At 45.6% G+C, this 22,225-nt stretch overlaps 1 protein-coding gene across 1 annotated transcript in view; it reads right to left on the reverse strand.

The window, feature by feature from the left end:
- The window catches only part of MYO1E (myosin IE), a gene marked incomplete at its 5' end in the record, with an annotated part of 121,888 nt that overhangs the window by 2,671 nt on the left and 96,992 nt on the right, over window positions 1-22,225 (reverse strand). Inside the window, 4 exons of the mRNA XM_079699078.1 lie at window positions 3,080-3,249; window positions 15,274-15,475; window positions 18,374-18,466; window positions 21,172-21,329. Coding sequence (XP_079555204.1) covers window positions 3,080-3,249; window positions 15,274-15,475; window positions 18,374-18,466; window positions 21,172-21,329 — 623 coding nt within the window. The remainder of the gene's footprint in view (window positions 1-3,079; window positions 3,250-15,273; window positions 15,476-18,373; window positions 18,467-21,171; window positions 21,330-22,225) is intronic.

Raw genomic sequence — 22,225 nt, forward strand, 5'->3', positions numbered from 1 at the left:
TGACAAAATCCAGAAAGTTCTGAAAATTAAGTTTTCTGTAACTCATTTCATGGGAAAACTTGACCTGAACCGACATGGGCTTGTTTATGATGTCTCTTTCCATTGCATGTGAATGCTCTTAGGTTCCACAGCAGAAATACTGAGGCTGATCTAAGCTGTTTCCCTGGGACCCGCAAGGGGTGTTACATACTATAAAAAAGCTCCCATCTCTGATTTCTGAAACTCAGTTAACTCGAAGGATTTGGATTAGGGAATGTGAACTCTCACTTTTTTTTTTTTTGGCCTCATCCCACAGCTTGCGGGACCTTAGTTCCCAGACCAGGGATTGAACCTGGGGCCCGGGCAGTGAAAGCGCTGACTCCTAACCACTGGACCGCCAGGGAAGTCCCTCTCATATTTTAATCTTTGCTGATATCACAGGTGAAATGCTTTGCTTTGCACTTCCCTGATGGTTAAGGAGGCTCTGCTGTGCACTGATTGCCTCAATAGCCTTTGTCCACTTTTGGGCTGGATTATTTGTATTATTTACATGGAAGAGCTATTTATATATGTAAAACATTTTTGCCTAGTCTGTTTTCCATAATTTAACTTTGTTCCCAGTGCTATTCACCATATAGGTTTTAATTTAGCCTTTTTATGAGGTTAAATCCCATATGGTTTTTGAGTTTGACATCTTCCATAGGAAGACTTTTCCCACCCAAAGAGTAATATAATATTCTAGGTTTCCTTCTAAGACTTTTGTAATTTAATTATATAGTTTTAGATCTTTAATTTATCTGATATTTATTTTGTGTATGAAGCAGAAATCAAACTATTTTCTTTTCAAAATGGAAAGTAACTGTCTACCCTTTCCCGATTTCAAATGCCACATTTATCATCTATTAAATACCTATGCACACAGGGTCTGCTTCTGAATGCTATTCTATCCTTTGTATCTATATGTCAATTCCTGCACTCACACCACACTGTTTAAATTACAGCAATAATTTATAGCATGTTTTGATAACTTTTAGGACTCTACATTTTACACAAATATATGTTTTAATTATATCCAGTACATGTTATTTCTAGAAAATTCTGAAAATATTGAGAAGTGAAAAGAAAGTAATACTTAAAGTTTAACACTTAAGGAGACCACTTTAACATTTTCTGTTTTTAAAAATGTCTTTTTAGGGGCTTCCCTGGTGGCGCAGTGGTTGCGAGTCCGCCTGCCGATGCAGGGGATGTGGGTTCGTGCCCCGGTCTGGGAAGATCCCACATGCCGCGGAGCGGCTGGGCCCGTGAGCCATGGCCGCTGAGCCTGCGCGTCCGGAGCCTGTGCTCCGCAACGGGAGAGGCCACAGCAGTGAGAAGCCCGCGTACCGCAAAAAAAAAAAAAAAAAAAAAAAAGTCTTTTTAGAAAACATTTTTCTACTCCATGTGTTTTATATTTTTACAAAAATGAGACTGTAGTCCACAGTCGCTAACCTAACTTTTTCCTTTTCTCCATGAACATTTTTCCATTTCAATAATGTATTACTTTTGCATCATTATCTTTAACATAAAAATTTTTGCATCAAAGTTTACTGAATGGGGCTTCCCTGGTGGCGCAGTGGTTGAGAGTCCGCCTGCCGATGCAGGGGACACGGGTTCGTGCCCCAGTCCGGGAAGATCCCACATGCTGCGGAGCGGCTAGGCCCGTGAGCCACGGCCGCTGAGCCTGCGCGTCCGGAGCCTGTGCTCCGCAACGGGAGAGGCCACAACAGTGAGAGGCCCGCATACCGCAAAAAAAAAAAAAAAAAAAAGTTTACTGAATGGATATAGCAAAGCTTATTAAACTAATCCCCGTCACTGGATATTAGGTCATTTCCCATATTTTTGCTAAACAAAGCTGGTGATAAAAATCCTGTTTGTATTACTAAGAGTTTATTTCAGTACTTTTTTTATTCCAACTTTTGAAGAAGGATACTAAATGACTTAAAATATTAACACCTGTAGAAAACCAGATGGCTGAAGGAGATAAAAAGAGCACCCGGAGAACGTTTAGAAGGAGGTTGGTCTGGGGACCTGGAATTCTCCTGGGAGTAAGCCCAGGTGATTCCTAGAACTGCCCTTGGCTACCTCTTCCCAAAAGCTAGCCCTGCCATGGACCACTGTCCACTCAGGTTGTCCTTGCTCTGCTCATACACCTTGGATGGCTCTACTCTGTCTTGACAACTTGCCTTGAGCCTGACACCCAGGGCCCCTAGGACCAGGCCACTCTGGCTTCCTCTCATCCCCCATGACCTCTCCTCAGGGGTTCTGCACCTGGGTTGAGTGTCGGCTCATTTTCCTAAAAGGACCCACTCTTTCTAGCCTCCATGGCTCCTCTCTCTGTCAGTCTTCCCATCCCTCACCACAAATGCCATTTCATTCATGAGGCTTTTTCTAACACCCTAAGTTAAGAGTTATCTTTGTTTTTTATGCTTCCATAAGGAATAATGTTTGATTATATGTATATTATATTCTAACTTATCATCTTTACCAAATTAATAAAGTATTCAGCCAAGACCACAGACCACTTTTATAATAGATGTTACAAGTTGTCTCCCTGGCTTCCATTCCATCTACCTTCATTAGGAGGAGGCCATAAAATCTGGGTGGGAGAGGCCTAACTCCCATTACCTCAGACAGTCCCTGCCAGGTCTAACCCACTTGGGGTACAGCCTTTGCCTTGCTACAGAGATTGACTCAGGAATGGGCACATGACCAATTTGGTCCAATCTGAGGGAAAGCTGGGACTTTTGTCCAATGGCTAAGAGAAGTTTCAGAGGTAAAGCAGATTTCAGAGATGGTTTGATCCGTTGGCCTGGAACTGATGCAGCCTTTTTGCTACCATGAGGAAAAACAGCCTGAGGAGGGAACAGATACAAAGAAGAGGGCAGAGCTGAAAGAAGTATTTTTTTTAAATGAAGCTGGAGTCTTGATCAGCCTGAAACCTGACCTACCTCTGCAAGTTTCAGTGAGAGGAGCCCATAAATTCCTTTCACATTTATACTAGTTTTTATAGCAATATAACCATATGCTTTTTGGAGGCTGTCCCAGCCAGCCATGCACTTACCTTCTTTGATAATATCGATAATGTCATTGGCATTGAAGCTGAGTTCGTCTGTGTCCTGAGCATCATAGGCATACAGAGCCTTGCACTGTGGCACCTGAGGCTTGGGCTTGGGCTGGGGCTTGGGTCTGCCCCCTGCTGGGGGAGGCCGGCTGGTGGTTTGTCTCCGGACCCTGTGGAAAGAGTGGAGGCAGGTGAGAAGGGACCCAACAGGAGGCAGCAGCACCACATGGTAGTTTGGAGCATGGGGCCAGCACTGGCCAGCTCAAGTTCAAGTCCAGCCCTATCCTTAGAAGGACATGTCACTTCCTAAACTTTCTCGGAGAGTAAAACACCCTCCCTGACAAGGTCATTGCAAAAGCACGTAGCTAGCTCTTCATAAACATTAGCCTCTGTTGCTGTGTTCCCAGCATAGAAGGAAATGTGAACAAGACACATATTCCTACCAAAGTTTATAAAACATATTTATACATCTAAATGATAATAAAATAAATAGTCATGTATCTATCCCCCTTCCTCAACCTTTGAAACAGAACTTTGCCATAGAAGCCTACAGGTGCCTCTCCTCAACTGAAATCCCTCCCAGAATGAACCCCTAGCTTGCATTTTGTATTAATAATTCTGCTTTGCTTTGTAGTTTTACCATGCACATAAGTATCCCTAAATGACACTTGTAGTTTGTCTGTTTTTTAACTATATGAAATGAATCACATGCCACTATCACTTGCTCCATTTTTTTTCCCCAGCCACACTGTGTGGCTTCTGGGATCTTAGTTCCCTGACCAGGGATTGAACATGGGCCACGGCACTGAAAGCACCGAGTCCTAACCACTGGACTGCCAGGGAATCCCCTCATTCACTCCATTTTTGAAATGAACACTGTTGATGCATGTAGTTTGATTCATTCATTCTCATTGCTTTCTACTTACTATTCCATTGCATGAATATGTCACAATTTACTTATCCAGTACATTGTTGATGGTCATTTGGGATGATTCCAATTTCATTACAAAAAAGTGCTGCTATGAATGTTCTTGTGCAAAAGTTTATCCAAAGTAATTTCTCAACATCAGCACTACGGACACTTTGCTGCGGAGGCTGTTCTGTGCACTGTAGGGTGTTAAGCAACATCTCTCGCCTTTACCCCTGGGATGCCAGTAGCACCTCCCCTCCCTGGTCATGATCATCAAAAATATCTCCAGCTTGAGACCCTAATCTAGGTCTTCTAGCTTTAAATGTATTCTTTCTACAACCTGTGTAGCCTCCAGTCACCATTCATACATTGTCTCAAAGGCATGTAACTCTAGGTTGGTCCTAGTCAGTGAGATATTTAAACATATCTGGAACAACCATTTATTAAATATGTTCATGAAAAGCATTTAGAGAATGCATTTAGGAAATAGAAATATAGCAAACAGTCCCCCTCCCTCTTACCTTAAGGACTAACCAAAGTGAAGCCTACATTCATTCACTTACGAAAGAAACTTAAGATTTCTTCTAAGAGGGCCTGGGCTGAACTCAACGTTGTGGGGCTGGCTGTTAGGTCTGGCTGGGCCTGTTAACACCTGTGGGAGGTGGGAGGAAAGGGGAGGGTATTTCCTGGGGCTTGAGCTCTGGAAGGAAAAAGCACACCCAGTTTTGAGCTGTGCTCTAAAGAGGCCAGAGCCTCATTGTCCTTGCTGAGGTCCTGTGATAATAGATGCTGCTGGCTGCTGATGAGCAAGTCGGATCACTAGGGGGTTGGCTGGGGGTGAGGGGTTACTGTCTGCTAGCTGTCCCCAGCAGGGGTGGGGGGTTCCCCGAGTAGGAGGGAGCAAACCCCAAGGTAACTCAGGCTCCACTCTTCTCAGATCAACCCTGTCCCCACCTTCCCACCCCCACCAGATGCTTTCTTTCATGGAAGAGGAAAAGCATTGTATAGTTCATTAGCATGACATCATTTCCTTTCTAGTCTATTGGAAATCCCCATTCCCTGCTTGGGAAGTGCTTGCTTCTCTGAAAGCTGGCTGGACAAGCAGGTTTTTAATTAAGCAACCTATATATTAGGGATGTGTCAGCATTTGGTTAATAAGAGCCATTAGCCTGGATACCAGAAGTCATCTGATTTCCCAGTAACAAGGGATGGAGGGGCTGGGGCTGTGGTGTGTGCATTAGAACACCCTGGGAGGGAGGAAGCCTCCACTCTGGCAGTTCCAGGGAACAGGGTTGGGAGGGTACGTGCATATATGCACACGTGTGTGTCCAGGCTTACGTGTGTGCACACACATACACTCACCCAATATTCATAGATGAAGAGTTGGCCTCTCTTATGTCCAGGGGAGAATACAGGTTGATGGGGTGTCTGGAGCCCAAGAGTATTGGGACTTAGGTGCATTCTCTGGGCAGGGGGGCCTCTTAGCATGGAGGCAAAGCTGGATGATCCTCTGAAAAGAGGGGCCATCCTGCCTGCAGCCTTCCCGAGAGTCTCCCTGCTCGCTCCTCTGCCCATCTGCCTCCATCTTTGATGGAGGTCACCCAGTTCCTCCCTCTTCATGTCTTTCTTGCCAGTTGCTTCCTTTCAAGGCTCCCTGAACATCACCCCAGCTCAGCATTTATTAGTTTACCTCACCCTCCACTGAAAATCCTTCTAACAGCTTCTCTCTGCTCTTGGCCTACAAAGTCCCTGTCAAGTGTGGCACTGCTGGCTCCCAGCCTCCCATCCTGCTGCAGGCCACACTGGCATCTTCCTAACTCTCTTCATGGAAGTCTGACCCCTGGTTGGGGTTAGGACCCCTGTCCACATACTCCTAGCCTACATCATATTTGCTGGTGACAAATATACTTTCCCCCTAAGATCAGGAACAAAACACAGGTGTTAGCTCACCACTTCTGTTCAATACCCACTGGAAGCTCTAGCCAGAGCCATTAGTCAAGAATAATAAAAGTCATACAGATTAGAAAAGAAGTGAAAATACCTCTATTTGCAGATGAGATGATCTGGCACATAGAAAATCCTAAGAAATACACTAAAAAAAAAAACTATTAGAATAAAAAGATTCAGCAAGATTACAGAACACAAGATCAATATATAAAAATTATCTGGGGACTTCCCTGGTGGCACGGTGGTTAAGAATCCTCCTGCCAATGCAGGGGACACGGGTTCGAGCCCTGGTCCGAGAAGATCCCACATGCTGCGGAGAAACTAAGCCTGTGCACCACAACTACTGAGCCCACAAGCCGCAACCACTGATGTCCACGTGCTCTAGGGCCCGCATGCCACAACTACTGAGCCTGTGTGCTGCAACTACTGAAGCCTGCGCGCCTAGAGCCCATGCTCCGCGACAAAGAGAAGCCAGTGCAATGAGAAGCCCGCGCACCACAACCAAGAGTAGCCTCCACTCGCTGCAACTAGAGAAAGCCCATGTGCAGCAACAAAGTCCCAACACAGCCAAAATATAAATAATAAAAAAATAATCAGCTCTATTTCTATGCACTAGCAATGAACAATTCAGAAATGCAATTGAGAAAACAATTTCATTTACAATACACAAAGAGAGCGAAAGAGAGGCATGGACATATATACACTACCAAACGTAAGGTAGATAGATAGTGGGAAGCAGCCGCAGAGCACAGGGAGATCAGCTCGGTGCTTTGTGACCGCCTGGAGGGGTGGGATGGGGAGGGTGGGAGGGAGGGAGATGCATGAGGGAAGGAATGTGGGAACAGATGTATATGTATGACTGATTCACTTTGTTATAAAGCAGAAACTAAAAAAAATAATAATAATAACACAAAGAGAATATAATACTTAGGAGTAAATTTAACAAAAGAAGGATGATCCTATTTATATGAAATGTCCGGAAACGGCTTATCTATACTGACAGAAAGTAGATTAGTGGTTGCGTAGGGCCGGGGGATGGGGGAATGACTGCTAAGGGGAAGAAGGGTTCTTTTGGGGATAATGAAAATCTTCCTAAGTTAGATTATGATGATGGTTGCACAACTCTGTGACTATACTAAAAGCTGTTGAATTGTACTTTTTTTTGGCTGCGCCATGAGGCATGTGGGATCTTAGTTCCCCGACACGGGATCAAACCCGTGCCCCCTGCAGTGGAAGTGCAGAGCCTTAACCACTGGACCATGAGGGAAGTCCCTGTTGAATTGTATTGTACTTTGAATGGGCTGATTTTATGGTATGTAAATTATATCTCAAAAAAGCTGCTTTAAAAAAAAGAAAGTAAATTGCATGGGCCTCTTTGGGCTCTGAAGTGCACTCCTGATACCCAGAGTGAGCTCAGCCAGATTGTACACAAGCAGCTGCTGAGTGTCCCACCCAGGATACGGGACATAGTGGAGAGGATGGAGGTGAGGGGACCATTTAAACACCTGTGTGAACACAGCCGCTTCATGGCCTTTGATCCTAAGGCATCAGAGCCTACTTCCTCAGTAAAACCAATCAAAAGTAAAACCTCAGGGATTACTGGGGGATTTGGGTTCCCATGTACAGTAAACTCTTGGCAACAGTTGGCTTGATTGTCCCTGGACAACTGCTACCATGCAGTGTAAAGTCATCTGGTCATTTATCCCTTGGCTGAATGGGGCTCACAGCACTCCACAGTTGGGAGAGGGGAGATTCCAGGTAGCTTTGAGATGGGGTGTTGTTTGCTGGGGAGCAGAGTGTGGACTGGGGGACTGTGTTTGATGGCGAATGGACGTGGAGGTGGAGAACAGCTCTGCATTTTGCATCAGGAAAGGGGCTGCTTAGACAATCCCAAGGTAACCACTGTCTGGCTTCTTCCTTTTTAAATGTCCTCTGTAACCAGGAAAGGGTACAACTGCTCCAGTAGGGCAGCACCTTCGCAAAGTGAGCCAGTTACAGCAAAGCCCGCCTTCTCACTGGTCACTCCTGCCTCATTCTCACATCTAAGCATGTCCTCACTCTTCTTGTGAGTGTTGACAGATGGGGTGTGGTCTGGGAACCCCTGCCTGGAGCTCTGGGCAAGGTACTGTGCTGGGCATTTTCAGATGTTGCCTCATTTAACCTCATAACAATTCCCGCGAAATGACTGACCTAGGTTCCTGGAATTTCCTGCTGGCTTCATCAGTGGATGGCACGATGCATACGTAGCAGGCTCCCAGAGCTCCAGCCACACTGACCTTTCTGGCCCCATGGTCTGGCCATGCTCCCCACCCCCTAACCATCGCTGCTAACTCCTGCTCAGCCTTTGGGTCTTGTTTCACCCCGGGCAGCATCCTCTGGTAGCCTGCACCTGCTCAGAGCAGGGGGTCAATGCAGTGGGACAGGGGCCTGTACCAGCTGACTCCCTGGCAGGGCAGTAGATTCCATGCGGGCGGCTGTTCTCACCACTGTAGACCCTGGACCTGGCGCCAGGCACAGGAAGACTGTGTGGCCTCAACCTGCATGTTCTGAGGGAGTAGCAGAAGGGACAGTGGCTTAAGAGTCAGAGTCAGTGCACTGGGTTTGAGGCCCAGTTCTGACACCCGCTGGCATGTGACTTGGGGTCATCACTTCACCTCTTTAGGGATCAGTGTCTTCACGGGGTAAAAAGAGGGAATTCCGGCAATGGCCCAGGCCCTTCTTCTAATTCTAAGAAGGCTTTACAGAGTGTTCTCAACAAGATCCCTACAGTCAGATGTACCATGGGACACAGGAAGCCTGACCCGATGGGGCGATCACTCTCTCCATTCACCATACTGTGGATCTGGAAAGCACCACAGGAATCAGCCTGCAAGAACAGCCATTTTCCCAGCTCTGTTTGACAGACTCAGCCTTCAATCCAATCTCCTTCCACCACTAGGTGGCGATCCTGTGCAGTCAATAATGAGGAGAGAGGATGGCTTTCTACCAGCTGCCAGAAATTATCAAGGTCTTTTAGGTGCTGGTTGACTCCACTTACAGCCAAGAAAGAGGGATTGAGATTTTCTTACACAGCAAACAAGACCCCCGTGCCCAGGGAGCAGGCACTGGCTCAGCCCAGCCTGTGAGAGAGGGTTGTTACGCTTTCAGGAGTTTTGTGGTCAGTTATTAAACAGTCATTATTAAAGATGAAATTGAACACATTTAACTGAATAAATTTATTAAAAGCAAAGGCAACAAATACTCATAATCTGACCCTACCTAATTACCTTACCACATTTTACACCTCTCCATGCTCTTGAAGTTATTAATGTCTGCTGCCTACCTGTGGTGGGAACACCATAGGACAGTGGGAGACTGTACATCTCCCCCCAGCTCTGGGACCAGGGGTAGTCACCCTGGTAGCTTGAAATCGGCCACAGTGAGCAGAAACTGACAAATGTTACAGCTCCCGCCTTTCCATCCCCAGAGAGCTAGCTGTTCACGGCACACCGCTTGCTGTCCCGCCACTACCCTCATGATAACTCACTTTCACTCATTAAAAGTGCTTTGCCTAGATTTCTTTTGTAATGGATATGCAGGAGTTAGATAATTTGGGTAGTGCTCACATTTTATGACATTTGTATCCCAAATAAACCTCCCATGATTGAAAACAACTATTTCATTGGGATAACGGGGGCAGGAGTAAGAATTTCAGACTCACAACGACAAAGTTATTTTTCCTGTTGCCACTGGTATACAGTTATAAAACCCTGCATCACAGAGCAAATCCAGTTGTTTCATTATATGTAACTCTGGCACAGTGTAATTTAGTTTTCCTGTTACTATGTGACCCATCATTTCAAGGTAATCTGTACACTTGGCCCTTCACATCCATGGGTTCTGCATCCCAGATACAGATTTAACCAACTGAGATTGGAAAATATTCCGAAAAAAAATTCCAGAAAGCTCTAAAAAGCAAAACTAGAATTTGCTGGGCAGGGCAACTATTTACGTAACATTTACGTTGTATTCTATAAGTAACCTAGAGATGATTTATAGTACACAGGAGGATGTGCATAGGTTATATGCAAATACTATGCCAAATACTATGCCATATTATATAAGGGACTTGAGCATGAATGGATTTTTGTATCTGGCGTGTGTGTGTGTGTGTGTGTGTGTGTGTGTGAACCAATCCCCTGTGGATACCAAGGGATTGTACACATTTACCACTTTATTGTGTCTATTCTTCATTAAGAAAAGAAACACATGAAGAAGCTCGGCTACAGCACCTTGCTTTTACAGCAGGTCTTTTTCTGAGTAGAGAATTAAACATCTAATGCAGTCACATTATAACCCACACCACAAAGTTTCCTGAGTAATCAAGCACATTATACCCAGTTTGCTTTGTGAAAACCTGCACTGCTAGAAAAGCCCTGTTTTAGTGCCTGGGAAGACCAAGTGGTGCCTTCGCCCTGAGACATCAGGATGCCGACCGAGCTCTGAGCCCTCGTGGACAGCTGCCTGGTCTCACAAGAGGCCAGAAGCCCACAAGAACACAAAACGCCAAGTGACATCAATGACAACAAAGCGCTGTAAAGTCAGGGATTGTTCATTTGCTCTGTTCCTGGGATGTAGGTTGTTATAGTGATTGGAGCAAAAGAGGTTTAACTAGAAAAAGACTGTGGAATAGTAAAGCAGGAGAAGGAGTTTTGGACTTTAGTTATTGAAATGCAGCTAGTGTCTGTTGCAATATTACCTCTCAGCTCTGTGTTCTGCTGTTGCTCTGAGCCCACAGAGAGCAGCATGGCTATTAGATGTGTGTGTGTCAGGGAAGCGGGATGGGGAGAGGGTGTCTCCCTGACTCGTCCCCTTGTCTTGGCTTCGCTAGGCTGCCCATTCCCCCCCCTTTAAAGCCAGCAATGCCTGAAGCTTAGCTCCTCATGGCGTCTAGAGCTCTATGCAGGCCAGAGGTTTGAGCTCTTGAGGGTAAAGCCACTGGGCCAGGGGACACCCACTTCTCAATCCTGGTAAAATATTAATATTTCCCTGCAAGACCAAACCACATGAATAACAGTCATAAAATAAATATAAATAAACTTTCAAGTTGCATTGTGCTTTATAGTTTACAAAGCCCTTATTTAATCTTCCTGAAACCCTGATTGGGTTTTACATTTCTGATTATTAGCTCTATTATACAGTATAGGTAAGGAAACCAAGGTGTAGGAGGATTAAGTGACATACACGAGGGTGTCAGCTGGTAATCAGTGAAACAATCCATGTGGCCAGCACGTGGCACACAGAAGGCACATGGTTCAGTAAATATTCAATGCATGAATCAATGAAGGAAGGAACAAGTGACCCGGGACTCATACCCAGTCCTTGCCAGTGTGAATCTGTGCTCTCTGCACGTGGCCAGGCCACCTTCTGTGAACTTCTCTGCAGTCTCCACACCTCTGGGACACCCGGGTGTGCCTCATCTACGACAGGGTGAGCTGGGATTAAGCTTTCAAATATCACGTCTTTGTTCTGCAGATGTGAAATTTATGTCTTGAAATTCCAAGAAGGAAAATAATGGCATTTTATTTCATTGGCTCTTTAAAATATGCTCTGTTCCAAAAGGTTGAATCTATAAACATTACTGGAAATTTGGGAACGGATGCCAGGAATTCCTAAGCTTCGTGTCTGCCTGGGCCAGGATATGGCTGCGGCTCCTGCAGATTATGGGTTAAGAAATATTGCTATTGGACACTTGTTGGAAATTTTAAGCTCCTTGAAAAATATGGCTCCATTAGGAGAATCCTGTCAAGAGACACACAGGCAGCATTTAAATTTTTCTATCGATCCTTCTTTTGTGGCATGGCCAGAAGCCCTACCACTGAGCACTTTCAATATTTTTCTGTTTCTCCAACTTCTAGTTGGATTAATCTCTGGAGTATCTTGAAATTTCCTAAAGTTGTCCTCCCATGAAATGGACCACGGGATTAAAAAGGCCAACAGAAAAAACATTTCCAGTCTGGGTTTTAATGCCTCCAGTAATGAACTGGAGGTAGATTATGTACATCTCAGTTATAGGAGGGAAAATATAAAGCACACTTGACTGGCAAATCAAGTGTTCCTGTGAAGCCAGAGCAAAGGCTGATGAATGAACTATTTATATGGATTCTTGCTTTACCTGTTCTCTTTCCCTGAGACTCAGGGAGATCTTGAACCTGAATCAGACTTCAAAAGGTATGTTCAAGGACTACAAGATTATGATTCCTTCTACATCTTAGTTTTCTTGGTCAATGATAATAATGACAATGACAACAAACATGGCATGGCAAGGGTAAAGAATCCAGTTGGGGTGGTCATTAATTTAGTGAAGGCTTCATGTTCTCTCCAAAAGCAAAACAAAAAATCCAAAAAACATAAAACCCAAACCGACTGAACCCGAAATAAACTGACAAAGACGTTCCTGAATTAACTTGAGGTGCTAATTACACCATTTGATTTTATCCACATTGCATGATCCAAAAGAGATGACTGCTTATGCTAAATATGTCTATAAAGAAAAGTGCATTGAGGGTGGGAGAGGGAAAGGAAAGATGAACCCAAGAGTTGAAAGTCCAAGGAGACTTGGTGGTAATCTCCCTTTTATAGGTTGGTAAATTCAAGGGCACTATTTGGGACTGTAATGTGAACAGGAACTTTCGTCTCTGTGGAAACGTACAAGCTCGGGACCCCAAAGGTCCCTGTTTGCTCCAGCAACGTCCCACGGAATAAATGGAATTCATGTTTTCTTGGCAAAGAAGAACTGTTGAATGTAGGTAACCACGAGGCCCCTGAAATGCTTGTCTAAAGTCTCTGGCCACATTAGAAATTATTTTAACTTTGACTTTATGTGTTTTAGAAAATAAATACGAAGAAAAAGCTCAGCCTTTTGATCAGAGTATGATTTCTTAAGGAATATTTGCATCACAGCAGATTTAAGTGTACAAAGAGGAGGCTGGCTGGGATTCTTGTAGCTACAGGACTCAGTGTGCCTCATACGAGTTTTATACACAAGTTTTACATACAGGAAGATATTACTGCCTAGTAGATGGTTGTGAAGGTTCCCTCTCCTTCCAGCCTCACAGCCACTGCCAAAATAGCGTCACATATGCCTGATCTTTTGGCCTAAAGGTGGCAAAGGGTGTGATAAGACTTAAATAGGGAACAGCGCAGCTGAGGGCTGGAAGGGAGCAGCCTCGGTTAAGACACAATGTTCCTAAATTGCCTGCTTTTTGGCTGACGGATGCTCCCAGCTGGCTGGTGTGCAAGTCTGTAACTTGCAAAGCAGGCTGGAACGATGGTTTTGCTTGCCAAAACCAAAGCAAGTAGGAAGCTAGCAGACAGAGCTAAGAGATTTGGTGCATTCTGCTGACTGGTTTTAAACCCCTGCCTACTTCGGGAAATCAAACTGGGCCCAGGAAGTCTTGTTGGATTATTTTAGTTTCTTCCGTCCATTTGAATAGTATAGGCCTGGGTTATGGAGTAAGGCTCCGGTTGCCTCAACAGCACCCTTCCAATTCACCTTCATACAAAACTTCCCTGGTTTCATCAGAATGATTTGACAAGTGGTTTTCAAAATGTGCTCCCTGGATCAACAGCATCACCGTCATTTCAGAACTTGGTAGAAATGCAAATTCTTGGCCCCTACCCTGGTCCTACTGAATCAGAAATACTGGAGGTGGGCCAGGAGGTTCTCCAGGTGATTCTGGTGTACATTAAAGTGTGAGAACTTCCTCTTTAGACCAAGCCAATCAGGTAAACCATGATCATTAGAATTGGTGGGATAGAGCTACTTATGCAAGAGTTGGGGGAGCACAGAGAGAGATCTAATAGAAAGTGGCAGCCACTCTCCTGATGGCCATTTGTATAAAACCAAGGTGCTTTCCTCTCTGTAGCCCAAATGAGGTAAGACTTGCTAGGGGAAAAGGAACACCAGGAAAGAACCTGGTGACATCTGGAAAAGTTCCTAAGAGCTCTGCGGTCTTTGAGAAGGCCTGGAGGTGAATGGGTGCCTGGCTGCCCACCCAGAGGAAGGAGCTGTTGCCTCTCACCCAGCACTACCCTATTTTGTACACAAGTCTCCTGATCATACTTGAAAGTCCTTTATTATTCTATAGATATGGTGAGAATAGTAAATGGAAGTGGGCAGGAGGGAGGGGAAGAGTGGGCTGCAGTAACCCCACAATTGGGTTAGGCAGAGAGAACTACTGAGAATCATGCAGAGTCAGAAGATTCCTCAAAAGTCACTAGCTCATCCACCATGAGATAATGATTGCTTCATCACCACCATCATCGTCATCGAGCTACAGCTGACTGAGTAGCCTCCTACATGCCTGGAACCATGGTAGGTGTTTTATGTAGATTTTCTCTCGTCCCCCACCCGCCCCCAGCAACCCTGCAAGCTTGGTGGTATTAACTCAGTGTACAGATAAGCAAAATAAAACTCAGAGAGGGTTAGGAGCAGGTCCAATGTTAGACAGGTAACAGGGGCTGAAACAGGATTCTCATCCTTATCTGCTATGTGACACCATCACTCTATAATACTCCAGCCTGGTGATTTCCATCCAGCCTGTGCCTGAATACTTTCAGGGACAAGGTGCTCCTTACATCCTAGGGTAGTTCACCTTTGGGCTACTGGAATGTTCTTTTGTTTACTGGTGCCAAAATCTATCCCCTGGCAGAGTTCACTCGTCTTGAAGTTGGCCCTAGTGATATGCCTGGTGACTCCACAGGACCCAGCAAACCCCCTTCCTACACTGATAACTGAATATCTACACAGAGTTCCAGGAATCTTTACTTCCTCCAACTAAAAAGCCTTGGTTTCTTTTCTTCCCCTCTTCATTTTCTGTTATAGAAAGGCAGAGAGGGTCTCATTTTAAAGCTCTGAAGATTTGTCCTCATAACCAAACAGCTGCATCTCATAGAATGCTGGGATGGTATTCTTTATGTTTCTAGTGACTCTTTGAGCTGTTGTGTTTACGCAACTTCAGGCACAGACACAAATAGAAACCCCCATTATTCCTTAGCCATCCCAGAGAGCAAAAAAGGTCACAGAGCGATCAGATCTCAGGGTGGAAGGGGACCCCTCTTCTGATGTTTCCGAGATAAGGCCTCTCTGGAGAATGAGGTGTGTGGGATCAACTTGCCTGTACTTTTAGAAAATGGCAACCGAGGGCCTCACAGCCTTGGGGCTGGATGACAACACACATGGGTGGAAAACCGACCTTGAGAATCATGTGTGGATGGCCCCCCAAATCCTTGAGCCTTGGTGTGGCTGGTGGAGATGGAGGTCGTGAGTTTCACCCATGGGAGGTGGGGCTCTTACCCTGCAGCACCCTGGTCTGGGACCTTGAGGAAATCCAAGCTCTCCGGCGTCTGTGACACTCTGTCTGAGCCAACGGACTGTTGTCGCGGTAAGGGTGGGCGAGCCATAGAAGGGCACAGGCTCTTCTGAGTTGACCTCTGGTTTCCAGCAACGTGGGGATGCGGCACAAACTGGTTTTTAATGACTCCATTCTGATGGTAGCCTAGAAAGTGGGAAAGAGGAGAAAACAAAGCAGAAAATTTCTGATCCTATGCTAAAGGCTCTCCAAATTTTTTTCAGCCCGTTAGCCAAGAGTGAGTCACTTAGCTTTGCCAGGCCTCAGTTTCCCCTTCTGAAATAAGGAAGGGCATAACTGCTCATATTTTGCGAGGAATAGAGCCCAAGACATTGTACACTGCCCGGCCAATGCCTGGAACATAGCAGATGCTCATGCATGCTTGTTGATCTTGACTTTAGAACCACCAGATGTTCAGGGGTTTTGAAGCCAATGGTCAAAGAAAGGTAAGTCTGCAACTAGTTGGGAGGCACATTCTTGGGTCTAAGAAAAATGATGACATTGTGATTCAAGAGGGCTGGCAGGCAGCTGTTTAAACAGCTGGACATCCATTTTCAAGGGGTCAGTCCGGGGTGTCCTCTGCAGGAGCCTGCTGTGGGAGGTGAAGGGAGCACTCCACACAGGCAGGGGAGATGTGGCCATTGGTTGGATTAATCTGGAGGGAGCAAGCTGTCTTAGCCAAACTGCTCCTGGTCAAGATCACATTATCTGGTAAGTAACAGACTCTGGTGCTGGGCTCCAAACCGTGCGCCTTGGCTGAAAGCGGCACTGTCATTCCAAGCTATGTATGAAGAAGCCCTTATCCCTTCTCCCACTGACAGATTTGGGGAAGAGTGAAGGGGAACAAGGCTCCCCAAGGCACGCTTTTGGTGAACCCACCATAAAGCAAACCTCTTCCATCCGAATTAAGAGAAGAGCTCTTTGGTACCAGTGGGATGACCCTTAGTTTATAAGGCGACTCGGGGTTCAGGTTTGGCTCTGCCTCTGATAGCTGTGTTGACCTTGAGTGAGATACTTGACCTTTCTGAGTGTCAATTTCTTCATGAAAGAAACAAGGAGCTTGGTGAGACCCCACATGCTGCCAAGGTTGCCAAGGACAGCAGAAGGGCATCCAGCTTGGGACGTGTTCTGGGGCCATGATACTCAAAAGGGGTCCCATAGATGGACTGCTCCATGCCACTCGTGACCCACCCACCATCAATAAGCTCAAAAATTAAGAGCATTTAGAAACGTTCACAGCAGTTTCACAGACATATCTCATGTCTGTTGAATCTAGTAAGAAATTTTGGCTTACATTTTGAATGCTTTAAAAATTCCATTCTTCTAGTAACTTTTATTATATCTTACAAAAGTATAGTTTGTGATGGATTAAAAATTAAGTAAAAAACCCCACAAAAACTCAAAACAAAACAAAACAAAACCCCAAGCCCTTGATCCTTCACCATAGATAGTATGAGAAGTACTGATGTAAGGGATTGGGGTCCAATTGCCTCATTTTATTGGTGAAGAAACTGTCACATACAGAGGTTGGGAGCTGTGCTCAAGGTCAGGTATTTGGTCTGAGCCGACTGTGGCCAACACAGCTGAGGCAAATGAGCTTTCCAGGTGATCTGGCCAGGATTTTGCACGGGCGGCTGGCGCATAAGTAGTAACAAAATACTACACTGGTTCTCTTAGGTTCTTTTGTGCTTGGATTTTCTTCAAGGATAAAGAGGGGAGGAAAGACAGCTGGGCCAGGCAGGATGGGGGCTCCAAAAGAGATGAGAATTAGTTTCTCACTGATAGGCATGGTTGTCCATACTTTAGCATGCAACTGTGAGATTCCAGAGCAGGCGACAAAAGAAATGCTTTTTACTGCTTATTTTGGACACTGCTACAAACAAATTCCCTTGTCTGGGATGATCTGAGTCAAGTGTGGTCCCAAGATGACCCTTCTCAGACCTACAATCCTAAACTTATTCACGTCAAACATTCTGGGGGCAGTTTCTTATTAACTGAATTGTGAGTGATGGAAAAACATTTTGTGAGTTTTGAGAGTACTCTTCCAATACTAAACAGATTTTTTTTAAGGGTAAAACCTCTTACATTTATTTGGGTTTGGATTTTGACTTGCATGCTATATTTTTATCATTTTAAAAAATGAGAAAAATTGGGCTTCCCTGGTGGCGCAGTGGTTGAGAATCTGCCTGCCAACGCAGGGGACATGGGTTCGAGCCCTGGTCTGGGAAGATCCCACATGCCGCGGAACAACTAGCCCCGTGAGCCACAATTACTGAGCCTGCGCGTCTGGAGCCTGTGTTCTGCAACAAGAGAGGCCGCGATAGTGAGAGGCCCGTGCACCACGATGAGGAGTGGCCCCCACTTGCCGCAACCAGAGAAAGCCCTTGCACAGAAACGAAGAGCCAACACAGCCACAAATAAATAAATAAATAAATAAACAAACAAACAAAAAATTTTTAAAAAGGCAAAATTCCTTTTAAAAAAATGAGAAAAATGAAACGTAAGTTCTAAAATTTTTTCTGAATCAATTTTGTATTTTCTCAGATATTACTTTATTTCTTGGAACAGTTCTCGTAAATTCTATCTGATTAAGAATAGACTTTCTATTTATTCACTCAGCTGTTAACTAGTTGCAAAGTATTGTCATGGTATTTGGCTGGAGCTGAGTAGTGGTGGGGTTATACCTTGCAAACTCCAATTTCCATAGAGGCAGTGTCCTAGAACTTAAAAGCTGACGACATTCTGGTCGTCATGGACACGGAGCTCTATTTCCTCTTGCTGATGTACAAAGCCTTTCCTAAGGGAGGTAACATTGCCAGGTAAGGAAATGCAAATCGCTAACTCAGCCACAGTGCACTCTCACTAGCTCATACATACCTTCCCTGCATTTTGGGGTCACAGGTAGGGCCATTGTGTTGGGAGGAGTACATCTGGCACTGAAATGGCTCACGGCTGGCTAATACGTGGGCACTTATTGGCTAATGCGTTTCTTCCTCAAGGTATTTTACACATCTGGGTCTAGTCTATGGCGCACGCTTGGCTTACCTGGTGGCGGAGGGGCAGCTCTCATTGGGTAGTTGGCATTGTGAGTCCCACTGGAATAACCTCTGCTTTGAATGGTGTTCCTTCGGGTAGGACCTGAAATAAACCAGCAAGACAAAGTTAAAATCGGTGCTACTGGCTGGTTTTATGGCTCCCGACGGTTTTTTGCTTATGGAAAACTTTTGAGAAGTTTGGAACGCAGGTCTCCGTCGGATCTGCAGGAGACTGGTTGCAGTGGAGAGGCTGTTTGAGGGAAGAATTGTCCTGGCAGCTATTGGATGGGAGGGGCTGGAGGACATGTGATGGAGGGAGGGATTTGAAATGTCAGAGCCAATAGCTTTACAAAGAGGTATTATTAATAAGCTTACAAAGGGGTTTCTATTGTTGTAGACTTTGCAAAGAGACAGAGGAGACATCTGAATGTTCGCACTCATGTTCTGACCACAGCACCGCAGAAGCCGAGGCTGTGTTTGCTGCACATCATGGTCACTGGCGTGAAGGACACCGCAGCTCCAGCACCTCTGCTTTAGTCCAGAGCCTTTCTCGCCAGTTTGCGTTCTACAGTCTTTTTTTTTTTTTTTTTTTTTTGCGTTACGTGGGCCTCTCACTGCTGCGGCCTCTCCCGTTGCGGAGCACAGGCTCCGGACGTGCAGGCTCAGCGGCCATGGCTCACGGGCCTAGCCGCTCCGCGGCATGTGGGATCTTCCCGGACCGGGGCACGAATCCGCGTCCCCTGCATCGGCAGGCGGACTCTCAACCACTGCGCCACCAGGGAAGCCCTTCTACAGTCTTTGAAGTAAACACAGAGAGCCTGAAGGGTAGAAGCAGACTGATACCCTGGACATAGACGTACAAGTGTTAAAAAACAAGCAGGGCCAAATGGAGCTTCATGTGGGCCAGAATTAGGGCTGGGGCAGCAGGGCCACTGGGGGCCAGACGAGATCTCTGCGGAGACTATGTGTTGGAAAGGAACACAGTAAATAAGGTCTCAAGTGGGACATGAAGGAGCTTCAGGACATGAAGCTGATTAAACCAGCAGGAAGAGGGGTGCAGAGGGAATTCCTAGTAAAGAGAAGAGACAACGTTTAGACAACGTTTCACTTTGAGGCCTGCTGAGCATTGCTCATACACATCTTGCTGGTTATCTGCAGCTCTCCTTTGCCGTGCTCTGTGCCCTGGGTTCTGAGCCCCGTGGAGTGCTAGGCTTCTGCATTCCAGTTGGGTTTCATCAGTGGGAGGCACCGGCAGGAGACTGGGGGGCCAGAGGAGAGAGGGGCTGGGGTATCTCTTCCTTTTTTTCCCCAAATTGAAGTATAGTTGATTTATAGTTTCTGGTGGACAGCAAAGTGACTCTGATATATATACATTCTTTTTCAGATTCTTTTCTGGGGTCTCCTCTACCTATATCCTTAGGGGTAATAGTGGCATCCTGTTGTTCTTTGCCTGAGCCCCAACTTTGTCCCCTTAACCCTGCCAACACCCCTGCAAAGAGTCCTTTTATGTAAAAGTCTCTTTAAAAAAATCCCACCTAAATGTGCTGTCTTCTGCAAATACCAACTGATACACAGATATATACCAACATTTTCTGAGTGGCTATTTCTCTGTACTGTATTAGTGAGTTATATAGTACGTGCCAATGTGCGCCTTGTAGACAGATGTCATAAAGGCCTATTTTATACCTGTCATACTCTTTTTTTTTTTTGGCTGTGTGGCTTGCGGGATCTTAGTTCCCCAACCAGGGATCGAACCCAGGCCCCGGCAGTGAAAGCACCAAGTCCTAACCACTGGACCACCAAGGAATTGCCTTACTCTTCATCGACCGTACACATGGGCTGCATTCTGTAAAGATACCTACATTATATGAGTACATAGCATATGTAATTACTCTATACTGTGCCTTATAAATATAATTTTATAAATATCATTTATAAATAGAGAAAGAATCAAAGGCCAGTAAAGAAGTCAGACTGTGCTGTGAGTTACTGCATGTATGTCTTCTAATGAAGCAACTGACAGTGAAGGAGGGCGGTATTAAATGTGATGCACAGTAACAGAGCAAAACCTTGTAGGGAGCTGGTAAGTATGGTCAGTTTCTTTCAAATCGACAGAAAAGGGCTTCCCTGGTGGTGCAGAGGTTAAGAATCCACGCCAATGCAGGGGACACGGGTTTGAGCCCTGGTCCAGGAAGATCCCACATGCCACAGAGCAACTAAGCCCATGCGCCACAACTACTGAAGCCCACGTGCCTAGACCCTGTGCACCGCAACGAGAAGCCACCGCAATGAGAAGCCCGTGCACCGCAACAGAGTAGCCCCTGCTCGCCTCAATTAGAGAAACCCCACGTGCAGCAACGAAGACCCAACGCAGCCATAAACAAACAAACAAACAAATAAATATATTTTAAAAATAAAAAATAAATAAAATTGACAGAAAGGATGAGGTTTGTATTGTTGACAAGATCGGACTGGAAAGGGCTGGGAAATGTAAAGCCAGCAAACTGATTTGTTTTAAACACAATTCATGCTGTAATGCCAGGAATACTACACATAACTACAAAATCATTCAGAAAGGTTTAACCTGCCCATTTGCCTTGATGTTGGTTTAGTCTGAAATGTTTCAATCTGAAGCAAACCCCAGCCACAGGAAGCAGTCAAAGTACTGGTTCTTTGCCCTGCAGATCTGTGCAGTGTTATGATCATTTGGTAGGAAAAGAGTTTGGCTCAGGGCAGGGTGAGGGAGGGCCAGGCGGGAAGCCCAGAAGCCTAGCAGTGGTCTTGCCTGTGGGGCCCGTGAATACTTACGGGAGTTCTTGGGCAGCCCGGGCCCGATGCTGACCTGCAGCACTTTGTTGCTGGGCTTGAGGATGGCCAGGTCACCAAAGCCTTGGTGGAATTGCACTTGCCGGGAGCCCCCTGCACTCCAGGGACCCCAGTTCTCCTTTTTCAACTTGAGTTCAAGCCTGCGACAAGCATATTTGTTGGAATTAACAAGTCGGGATGGAGCAGTGAGAAAGTGCGGCTCATAGACTCCAGCATGGCGTTGTGCTGCTGGGCAAATGAGCTATAAAAACAAGGCAAGGCTGGATCATCGGAACCAGCACCGGGCCCAGCGGACAGGCATGACAGTCTGTGGGTTTCCCCGACAGAGGCAGAGCATTCGGGGACCAGCCCCTGGGAGACACCAGTTGGTGAGGGAGGTACCCCAGTACAGGTGCTTTGTCACTCTGTCAAGTGGATACAGGTGGGACTGCCCCGGGAACAGAAAGAAAGGCCAATCACCAGGCCATACCCACTGCGGTATGTCACTGTGCTTCTCTCTGATTGCCCAGGTCTGTGTTTGTGGAGGACCGAGAGATGCCAGGCACAGAGAGCTCACATCTTCTTTGCACAGAATGTGGCTGCTATTTAAGTTCTATTCCTCCACCCTCACCCCTACCCCAGGCAGGAAAAAGACAACATTTCCCTTCCCAAATAAAAGGGAAGCTTACTCACAACTGCAGAACTCCTCAGCCAGTTTTTATTTTCCACATTGCCTAAATGCCTACATAATGCAATTTCATATTTTGTTTTTTTTTACCTTATATTTTTTCATGTTGTAAGACAGAAAAATCATAATTGATTTTTCAAGTTTTTCAAGTAGCCGCCTATTCTATTGAGTGGCTTGGCTATATTCTTCCTTTTTTTGAGTTATTCCCTTATCACAAATTCCCAGACAAAAATAATTGCCCCCCGTACTCATGGCCAAATTGTTCTTTGGAAAAGCTGTAATGAATTCATTCTGCTTCCAGTATCTATTTCACTGTAACCACAGCAGCATGAGTTATGGTAAGGTCCCCTCCTTATGGAATTAAGGTTT

The sequence above is a fragment of the Hyperoodon ampullatus genome, assembly GCF_949752795.1.
Source record: "Hyperoodon ampullatus genome assembly, chromosome: 3".
NCBI classification, from domain to species: Eukaryota; Metazoa; Chordata; class Mammalia; order Artiodactyla; family Ziphiidae; genus Hyperoodon; species Hyperoodon ampullatus.